An 11,527-nucleotide genomic window follows, 5' to 3' on the forward strand; every position below is an offset into this window, starting at 1 on the left:
GAGACTCAGACTGCTTACCATTACGACAGCTGGAAATGTAAGAACGTTCCGGAGAGAATTCTCTTGCGGAATTCGATATATGATGACAAGTTGATTTTGAAGGTGGCGCCAATGCCAGTACAACATTGAGACCGTCAATGTTGAGTTTCTCGTACAGAGATTGTAGTATAACATGAGACTAACCAGCCTCTGCCAGCTTCTGGACCATGTTTGTCGAAAGATGAAGCTTTCCATCAGACGTCTGGATGGTATCCTGTCGTTGTTCCGAGAAGATGGCTTGATCGAAGGCCTGATTCGGCGATACACATTCACCATGATTGACCCTGTAATTGTTTGTGTGCAATTTGAAGTGGAGGAGTGAAAACAATTTGGAGTTAAAAGAATTTGCTTTGACGTTTTCCAGATTGTCATTAGCGTCAAACTAAGCGGAAATCAGGATTTCATATACAAGAGTAATTTGTTGGTCGTCACAGATTTCGCGAATTTCTATATTTTTCAAGTTACTACGGGTATGAACAAGCCTTGGTTTCATTTTCCATTTTTTCTCTTTGCCACTGTCATGGCCGTGAATTTTCATTACTCCGTTTTAAATGGAAAACAAAAAAACAAATTTCCAATGCTTTCTTAACAAATGCGAGTCTGCATTTTCGTAGTTGTAATTTACAGTTTATCGAGTGAAATATCAACAATCTTTCTCACAAGTTTTAGATGAATATTTTATTTTAATTTTACCGTTTCTGGTTGAATTAGAATTAAAGTCTCATCTACATTTTAACGATCTCTTGTTTACCGAAAATAATGTTTTTTTTTTTTTTTTTTAATGGCAACATTTACACTTCTTCATTTCCGTTCATAAAACATACTTTCAATGTTTACCATCCTGGATCCAACAATGATTTCATTTTGCTTTTCATCTTCCGGTGAGTTGTTTAGGAAAGTTCTCGGTCCTTTCATTTTAATAGAAATAAAATCCAATGCAAAACAAATCGTAGCACTCACAAGTATCCACTTAAATTTTTCGCGGAACAAAGTAAGACGTACCGAATACACTCGTCGCGACTTTATTCATGGGGTGTTGACTTCACCATCCTCCTTTAGCTCGTTAAATAAACTTTTTTTGACCACTTTCGGCAAAAGTCCTGCCATCAAAATATTTTCCTACCTACTTTCAAGAAGTAAACTTTCCATTTTTGTTTCTCAAACAACCACTTCCGCTGGAAACAATAGAGGTACCCGGAAATTTTGAAACGCTCATGGCGGCCATCTTTGTTTACAACTCGGCCGCGGATCTGATCGCGCGCGCCATCGCTTATTACTCTCGCGAGTAATATGCTTGCATGTACCTTGGAATTCATTCTCCGCGCGGTCAAAATGACCCTTTCGAGCCTCCTTAAATTGACCAAACATACCCGCAGTTTATTGTCATTCAAGCCAACCCTCCGCTAACACAGCCCACCGCTTATTATACCAAACAACCCTCTTCCCACACAAAAATATTATTAAGAAGTCTGCATTTCGATTTTTCCGTTTTACAGTGCTCGATACATAAAAGTAGAGCGCGATATATACTCAGCTAGGAAAATGCAAAGACTACGCTTTCATCCTTACAAGCCTGTTTCTAAGATCACTAAAAAAATTATTAAATATTTTGAAGTAAAAACGGTATTTTGTTTATTTTCTCACAGCTGAATAGAGCCTCAATCGAAAGCCCCTATATATTATGGAAGAAGAAATTATCCCCTACTCAAAATATGAGTCATTTACTTTCATGGAAAACTGAATCGCAGAATAAAAAACCCGTAGTATAACACACGCACTACCCGCGTGTTTTCAGTAGAATGTGCGCTCAGATCACTATCGTCAGAGTGTGACTGTCCCTGCCATAAGTGTTTCCTAGGGGCAGAAAAGTGAGGTTGATTATTTCCGCTGAAAAACCGGTCTCAACGTGTGCAGCCATCATAATCTACTTCACATACGTATATCATAAATGCATTCGGAGATCAATTAATCCTTTTACTCTGAATAAATACCGCGAGGCTTGTCTAGTCTGTAAAATTCTTTCATCATAGAAGAAGACGAACTAAAACTGATCACTCAACTATTTTACTCGAAAATGAACACCCAACATAATTTTTTTATAAAAAATAAAACACATAAAAAGTTAATATACAGAATAAATGCAATGTCTGACTAAACGTCTGACTAAACGTTCATAATTTAACTGAATAAAGCTGCCGCCATCAGATTAAACAAAAAAAAAGACTGAGAAAGTCTAAGAAGAGCCCTTGAACCCAGGAGCAACATTTCATAATATAGTGAGGCTAATGAGCGTGCTTAGAAGGACGTTTTGTTGTAAGCGACAATGATAGGCACCTCAACATGCTGAGCGGGTAATGATGTCCGTTCAGGTCGTCTTGAGAAGTATATCTATTATGTGTATATTTTCGAAAAGTTTCCGCAGCTTCATGAATGTTTAACAGGGCCGACAGTAGTGTCTACTAAAGTCAAAATATAGGAAAAGCTTGTTCCGCATTCAAACCAGGTCCACTCCCTGAGTAAATAAAAAGACCTTAAAAATAATTTGAATCGAAAGTTGCCCTGAAAAGGAAAATGATTAATTTCATCCAGATAATAGACTTTCTTGTTATCAGTACGAAAACATAAAAATGTATTCTCTTAAGTATATGCTCAGTTCACTTGCAATAGGACTGAGAAGAAAAAAGGACTTTTACACTGCAATCGACAGAGATGTCAATGAACCAAAACATAAATTATGTTAAAAACGTCACAACAGGTTCCTCTTCCGAAAAATTCCTTTAATGGAGCAAACTTGAACCATTACATGAACTTTTACCAGCTCAGAGAGCTAGGAGCCTCAGGAAAAGAGGACATAATTACATCCTGCCTATAGTTAGAACCGAACGTTTTAAACGTTGCTTTTTTAATAGATGTCTTTTCGAACTTGTGTAGCCACTTAGTCTTGTATATAGATAATGAATTGATATATGTAGAAAACTGTAAGTCCAGACGTTTTGTCTCTGGACGTGTTTCTTTTATTTTTTCCGAGTCAATTAAGATCTTATCTAAACTTAATTAAAGCAGAAATAATAATTATGAGTTTGAAAGTTTTCTTCCTCGTCTTTGGCCACTCATACAGATATACAAAGAGAATGAAATAAAAGTATAGTCGTTGACTTAAGCCAAAGTGCACTTATTCTCTCAGTACACTCTTTACTAAAGCTTTCTTGATGGGTTTCGGGCGGCGATTGTTTATTCATTGGAAAAAGCTAATTTTAAGAAGGGCAGGTGAACCCGCCCTTGATTGAATTTACTAGTACTCACAATCGGCTGCGATGAATAATATGATTTTAGGGAAAATAAAATAGTTCAGAATTATTCTCTTTTTCTCATGATTAAGTTTTCCCACAAACTCATGAAAATAACATAAAAAAGACAGTTGAATGTATTCCTAACTTTCGAAAATTTCAGTCCAATATTTGATTCCGACTCTGAAGTCTAAATTCGGTTTTCACCTCGCCGCTATGCTAATGAAATATAATGAAAATCCGGCACGTATTTTACAAATTGAATTTGACAAACTTCACTCAAAAAAGAAAGAAGAAAAACAGTCATTGAAATATTACAAGATATCAGCGATGGAAAAATTACAAAAACTTCTCCTGTTGATCTTGACTTTGTGAGGATAGAAAAAGGCATAGACTTGACGTGGTATCAGCAGATAAAAGGGTGCGGTAATTTTAGTATCAAGCAAACAAAACCAATTCTTAAGAATAACTTCTGTGAGCAGCTGTTCATCATTAAAGCGGACCATGTTCATCAGCCCGTGAACGGTGCTGGAGACAGTTTACTGTAAACATCGCTGTGGCAACGCTCACAGCAGTTTTCCTTACGACCACAGACTGGAAGTCTCGTACATCGTTAATCTCGTCTTGAACGCCTTCAAATCCTTCACCGCCATCAAGTCCAAGACTTCACGCGATAAGGACAACTTCATCCTTACCGGCTCCTTTCAAAGTCCTTGACTGACTGGTTGACTGCCTTGCTGACGGACTGTTGACTAACTGGTTAATAGACTGGTGCCTAACTGGCTAGCTGACTGGCGACTGGCTAATGGACCGGTTGTCTTATACTGGCTGACTCACTCACTGGTACCTGACTGGCTGACTGACTTATTGACTGACTGGCTGACTGACTGATTGAGTTAATGGCTACTGACTGGCGACTGACTGTCTGACTAAAACGTGCCCTTTCATTCACAACACTGATAAAATATCGGAACCTAAACGATACATTAAGATCACCGATCACTTCACGTGCACCTCCGCCAATGTAATCTATTGCATACCTTACACTTATTGCAAAAAGATATCGGCGAAGCAGGCAGAAGACTAGGTGACCGATTCCGAGAACACCTTCGAGACGGGGAAAGGAATGACAAGGACACATCGAAACCAGTTGCTAGACATTTTAATTTACCTAATCATTTTAAGAAACACATGGCAATCTGCGGTCTTTCCTTACACTTAGGTAGCACGGAAAGCCGTAAAAATCTTGAATAAAAGCTCATCTTTCAAACCGGCAGTCTAAATCCCACAGGGATCAACGAACGCTTTTCATTCCACTAATTTATTCTTGTTTTTCTCGTTGCCATGTTCCCACCAATAACGTAGCTCCATTCTCTGCCTTTAAAAGTACACACAACCCACAATTCCTCTATTCGCTCCGACGAAGGGCTAACGCTCGAAACGTCAGCTTTTGTAATCGTTACGGTGGCCAATTTACCACTTCAACTTTGTTGATGTATCCAAATTATTTCGTTCTATCATAAGACACATAAATACATAAAAATCTTAATTTTAATAAGTGCTCCAATAAGAATCTTATCTGTACCCTTCTGGTTGTGATCGGATTTTGTCAGCTAAATTTGTGGGTTACTGATGCTCAATATGCCATTAAAAAAAAAAAACATTAAAAGTGGGTTTATGTGACAATCTTCGTTGTGTTCGGATCTGAGTGTTTGATAAAACCTTTGCACGTTCAGTAGAAAATGAAGATAGCATATTTGAAGCCTCATAGGTGATTACTTTTCTTTAACTGACGTTGACATACTTCATGCAAAGCGTATATGGTGTAAAGTTTTTTTTCTCACCGCGCCTCAATCCAAATATTCCTTAAAATAAACCGTTTTTCATGATGACAATCTGAGTCTGAAGTTATTATCAAAGTGGAGTAAATGGGGCTTAGCCTTTCGGAGAACCACCGATGAATTCTGAATAATCAATATCGCTTAAGTTTTCAGTGCCTCGCAGGTTTTTCCGCACACCTGTAGCCGAAAGTCGTTCTTCTTAAAGTTGTACTGTGTTCCTATTGGTCAAGGTAGACCAAACTCTGAGGCACACTTTAATCGTGAGTGCGTTGCCATTAATTAAAGTGAATGGTATTTCAGAGTTAATTTCCTACGCGATAGTCATGGAAGTTCTTTCCATAGCGGCTTATCAGTTAATTGGTTGATACCCAAGCGTTTTAGAACTGGTTTCATTCTTTTTCCTGTAGCCGTTGTGTTTTAAAAAAATGTCCAGAACAGTTACGCTACGCTGACAATTCTCCACATGACTTTTTGTTTTTGTTTTTCTTGACGGAAATGATTAAAGTACGTAATCAAGTCCTTTTGCGTCATTTCCACCAGGCAGAGGAAGTATTAATGCTTCAGATCTTTGCGTTGAAACAAAGATATTTCTTCTTGAAGGGAAATCAGTTGGTACTTAGAAACTTAGGACTACAGTAAGGTTACGGTCTCACTTCAATTTTTCACAAAAACAAAGTGAAAAAAATAACCCTTTCATTTTCTGAGTGACTTATGATCATCTGACACACTTCATTGGAACAAATTTCCCAGACTGTCATCCCCTCAGGTCACTGTTTATATAAATAATCTTAATTTGATTCTAGAAACCCGTTTTGAAACCTGAGTTGTGAGTCTCGCTGCCCCCACTATGCATTGGCATATTAGACAATCCCAATATGTAAAGTAGAGGCTCGTTTCATGAAATATAGGAAATTCAAAACTCTTTTACTTAAATTTCAGAATTTGTTTTTAATTCAAGAAAAAGGACGCGAATGCTTTTTGCGAATTTTGATTAAAACATTTTGAGATAACTAGGACTAGTGCGGATCTTACTGATACAGAATTTTGATCACCGGCCTTTCGTCAACAAAGATTAAGTTATCCGTAGCTCCCCGTCGGGTGGTCGCGGTTCATCACTAAGCGCTCTTCGCCACCAACACAGAAGAGTGTTTGACATAGTACAGAATAGAAATGCAAGAAAGAACAGTCAACTTGACGAGTGCAAGCATCGTTAATCTTGTCTTGAACGCATTATCAGTCCCGATAGCCATCATTTTGAACAATTTAACAAGTCACCTCACGAGAAAGACTTTGTCATCGTTACCGAAGCTTTTAAAAATATTACTGCTGAGTCTTGCTGTCTCTGATCTTGCTGTTGGTTTAATAGCCCAGCCATTATTTATTGCATTGAAGATTTCAAGGTACTATGGCCTATTTACTCTCAAGTTGTTGGATGGAAATTTGCATGCACTTTCTAACACATCGTTCCTCGGTGTCATGGCCCTGAGCGTGGACAGATTCTTGCTTGTTCAACTTCATCTCAGATATTAGGAGCTTGTGACGTACAGGTGTGTCACTGTTGCGGTGATTTTACCGTGGTTGTTAGATATTATTTTTTCAGTAGTTTCCTAGGATTGGATTCACGTTAAAGTTGTAGTCCTCGTAATTTGGAGTATTTGTTTTTTATTTGCATAACAATTATAAGTTGCAGATTGTATTTTGCAGCAAAAGGTCATAAAAACCAAATTCAAGCCTTACAGCTTGTTGAACTGAGTTCAAAAAGCAGCACCGAATGGTGAATGGAGGATGCTAGGAAGCTGAGAAAATCTGCAGTCAGCGTATTCTATTTATATTTTGTATTCATAGCTTGTTACATGCCGATATATTCTAATCTTGTTGTCCGGTTAAATTTTGGGCTACATCGCTTCAGCAGCACAGCATCATATCATTTTTATTTTTTCTCTCAGACACTAATGTTTGTAAATTCGTCATTGAATCCAATTATTCACTGCTGGAGAATGAAAGACATTCGGCATTCTATCATTAGCGTACTGCGACAGATATTTTCATGTCAGAATTACGGATGAGCAAGATCGAAAAATTTTACAGAACTGACTCAGCTTTCCATTCATGGGTCTACGACATTTGAATCCCTAAGTTTTTTAGATTTTGCTTCATAATATGTAACAGTGACTTTTAAGCCTACTAAATTGAGTTTGGAAAGGTTAAGAATGTCTTAGTAACTTAAGTATAATTTTATACCTCGCTCAGAATTCATATACATTTGTTGCCTCCTTACAGGGTGCGTTTTGGAAAATTTAGCAAAGTACCCGGCGACCCTGCAGTCTTTTGTATATATTCAGCGATTGTGTCAAGCGATTTTAGCCACCCTCCCTTTGAAAAGAAACTGGTTCACGGACGCAAGTCTATGCCTTATTCCAAACAAAATTATTCGACTGCAACAACATTACTGGTGCAGAAGATTATAAATCATTAATTTCTTGATTGGCATCAACTTTACAGCTAAGCAGGCAAAACTGACAATGAAACAATTTTTTGTCGGGTTGGACAAAACAGGATTTACATACATACTTTAGTTTATAGAAGGCTGCGTAGTTTGTAAAACTTAGTGGAGTATTGACGCGAAGAGATGATAGTCTGGGAGCAAATGTGGTCCCGTGTGAAGTTCGTGCTGAAAGCAAGCACCTAGTGTAAAAGTGTTCATTAGGACATACTAAACATGAAAAGTTTTGGTGCCAGCTTTGCAACTTGCTCAGACCGCTTTTAAGGGGGGGTTCACTTCTGACCCATGAAATCCAGCATGAAAACGAGGCTAACACACATAATTCTTCATAACTTTGTTAATAACGGATGAAAATACACCAAACTTGCTCACGTGATTGAGCATGATCCTACCTGTTGATTTATGCTAATTTACATAGGTCACGTGATGCTACGCATAAAAGCGAGGCTGGAACACATCATTTTCCAAAAATTTGTTCAAAAAAATCCTTATCATGCCAAACTTACTCACCTTAGTCAGGTAGACATCTTGCATCGATTGGTGCTACTTTGTAGTGTCACGTGATCCCATACATGGAAACGAGGCTGGATATATCTGGTAGCAAGGTGTAGGATGGCATTTGTCTTGCCAAATGTATTAACAACTACTAGGCAGATACATATCTGGTTATCCGAGTTCAGATATAAAAACTTTAACTAATCATTGTCCTGTGGCCCATAGCACAGGGACGAGACGGATAAAGGAAATACTGCGGAGGCTCCATTTGAGAATCTATTTTGTACACATAATCATTAATTTTGCCAACTTATGATACTGGTTTCATGTATTCATTTTCGCATGTATATTGGAACAAGGGCAGAAAACGAAAATAGCGACTACTGCTACTTTATATATACAGTCATGAAAGTCTTACTGAATATTTATATACATTGTTCAGTTGTCCATTCCTATGGAATTTCCTGTTCGACTTCGTCCTCATCATACTCATCATCACTCTCAGCATACTCGTTCTGGCAATCTTCAGAGCACAGACAGAGATCAGTACAGACAAGTCCGGCTTTTTGACACTGACAACGGTTGTTAGAGCAACGGGACTTGGCGCACTTGCATCGGACAAGCTGCATAATTGCCTCTGGAGCTGGTGGAAGATTTGTCATGACTGGTACCCACTTTCTATCTTCATCTTGCCATCCATAGCCTTCTGGTGAGGGCAACACCGGGTTTGCTACTTGATCGTTGTTCCAAACAAGAAGCTGGTAGTGCGCTCTCAGTATGGCTTGATGGAGAGCAGCTTGTGTGGGCGGCAACCTCTCAGACTCAGCTTGATTTTTCTTAAAGAGGGACCATCCGAGGGCTTTGACAGTTTTGATGTCTGTCTTTGTTTGGTACATCCGACAAACCAGCTGTTCCACTCCACTTCTTGTGCCGTCATCTGGCTGTTCCCCACAACCGAGGTTAGCAAGAGCTTGCAAGGTAGGAGTGCTGCCGTTATCAAACTCATCCCAACAAGTGGCTATTCCCTTTCCAGAGAAACTCCCAGTAACATCTGCTCCGGTCAACGCATGAGATGTTGGCAGCGCAGCCGTCTTAGTGGGCCCAAGGGCGTCTGCAATTGACTTCAAGTTGATAACTCTACGACTACTGCCGGTCCTAATAACAAAGCAAGAGTTCGAGCACAAATCTGGATACCGTCGGAGAGCCAAAACAAGAACATCAGTGTCAGGAGAATATATAGAGAGTTGTGTAGCACCTTGAGCAGAGGCATCCAGAGCATATAAAATAATCTTCGTGTCGGCTTCTTCTTGTGTACTTCGTAAATGCCTGACGTCTCTGTGCGTTGCCTCACATTCCTTTCCCCATGCCACAACGACTTGTCTCCCATTAGCATTATCCTTCACATTCTTTGCGAGAAACATAGTAAGTTCGCCCTTGGTCTTTGAATGGGCAAGAAGCTTCTCATCGGCACCTTGGCGATTTGGGTAGAATCAGTGATGCGATAATAAATGGGAGCATGGCCACCTTGTCGTTTTACTGGTGTTGCTGATTTCAGTGAGAATGGTACATCATATCTGTCGAAGATTATGTGGAGCTCTTGTAAATCATTATACTTTACAAGCAAGCGATTCGTGAAATGTTCAGCCAAGTCTCTACAGTTCTTGATCCACTCTGGCTTGTCAAGTGATTGGACTTCGGGTATTCCATCAGCAATCGCGACTTTGAGTCCTACGGTGATTTCTTGTGTATAAGTACTAGGGCCATCTGCCTTCTCTAGGATATGCATAAGGGCATCCTTACAAGAACAATGCAACATGGTACCATCTCGTGCAAACAAAGACAGTGAACTCATATAAGCCAACAGCCTCTTGGATTTCAATTTCTGGGCGGCTCTTGCACACCATCGCCAAACGAGCAAACAGATTTCTGTCCTCCTTTAACTCGATGATCGTGTCTTTAGCTTTGACTTTGATGACCTTAGCACTCGTTTTCCAGGTAAGAAGATTGCGCTTCTTTACAGGAGCCCAGAGGTTGATCTTTCCTGTCTTGATCCTATCTTGTACAAAAGAACTGAATAGCTTTCTCCCTTCTTCACTGTTATTAACAAGATCTCTCTTCGTTTTCTCATTCATCACAACCGTTTGTGACGAACTTGTACAGATCGGTGTTGGTGCTAAGGTCTGATGAAAAGGGATTAGTGAAGGTCTTGATTGTCTCGGTCAACTTATTTATGCTGTTATCTTCATGCGTCAAAACAGCTGAGTTTAGTTCTTGATGGTGTGCACCTTCCGGAACGAGACCCTCCATTGCCTTGGCTTCTGCTGTGAGTCGGGCTAGTTCTGGGGCAATGAGGAAAAACTTGGCTCGTGCGCTCTCATTCAAAGTGATTCCTACAAGCCCACCAGAAACTTTCATAGATCGATTGAGGTGTTCCAACGTAGTATCACCACCAACAGCACAAAAGGGAACCTTCTTGTTCTTGTTCACTACCCAGTTTCCTGTGATGAACTCTCCACAGGAATTTGTGCAAAATAGGATTGTAGAAATCGCTCATAATAAAGTTATATAAGCCACACGAAATACATTATCACTACACCTTTTTAGCTTTTATTTTTTTCATTCAAATGCTATACATACAGCATTAATATGCATTACAATGAGTCAACGTTATTGTCCTGGATGATGTGTTCACCTTTGGCGTGTTTTGCAATCCAGCCTCATTTCCATGTATGGGGCCACGTGACACTACAAAGTGGCATCAATCGATGCAAGATGTCTAACTGACTAAGGTGAGCAAGTTTGGCATGATAAGGATTTTTTTGGACAAATTTATAGTAAATTGTTTCAGTCTCGCTTTCATGCGTAAGATCACGTGACCTATGTAAATTAGCATAAATCAACAGGGAGGATCATGCCCAATCATGTGAGCAAGTTTGGTGTATTTTCGTCCGTTATTAACAAAATTAAGAGGATTTATGTGTTTTAGCAAAAACCAACATTCCAAATTCCAATTCGATCTGGAAACAGTGGACAAGGAAGAACTACCTAGTGGAATGTCCATTGCTAAATTATTATTTATTACTATCTATTTATTTATTTTAGCCTCGTTTTCACGCTGGATTTCATGGTTCAGAATTTAACCCCCCCTTAAAAGCGGTCTGAGCAAGTGGCAAAGCTGGCACAAAAACTTTTCATGTTTAGTAGGACCTAATGAACACTTTTACACTAGGTGCTTGCTTTCAGCACGAACTTCACACGGGACCTTATCTTATGACATTTGCTCCCAGACTATGATATGGAATTAAACTGATAAATGTAAAGTGATTATTCAAAATAACTGAAATTGAATGCCGGTTAACGGG

The 11,527-nt window shown here is 39.2% G+C and overlaps 1 protein-coding gene across 1 annotated transcript; it reads right to left on the reverse strand.

The window, feature by feature from the left end:
• Positions 1–8,198: 8,198 nt before the first annotated feature.
• Positions 8,199–9,593, reverse strand: LOC111326984 (uncharacterized). The gene has a single exon (XM_088736926.1). It carries the CDS (start codon positions 9,584–9,586, stop codon positions 8,618–8,620), a length of 969 nt encoding a protein of 322 aa, XP_088593052.1. The 5' UTR covers positions 9,587–9,593; the 3' UTR covers positions 8,199–8,617.
• Between the last annotated feature and the right edge of the window lie 1,934 nt (positions 9,594–11,527).

The sequence above is a fragment of the Stylophora pistillata genome, chromosome 10, assembly GCF_964205215.1.
Source record: "Stylophora pistillata chromosome 10, jaStyPist1.2, whole genome shotgun sequence".
Classification (NCBI taxonomy): domain Eukaryota; kingdom Metazoa; phylum Cnidaria; class Anthozoa; order Scleractinia; family Pocilloporidae; genus Stylophora; species Stylophora pistillata.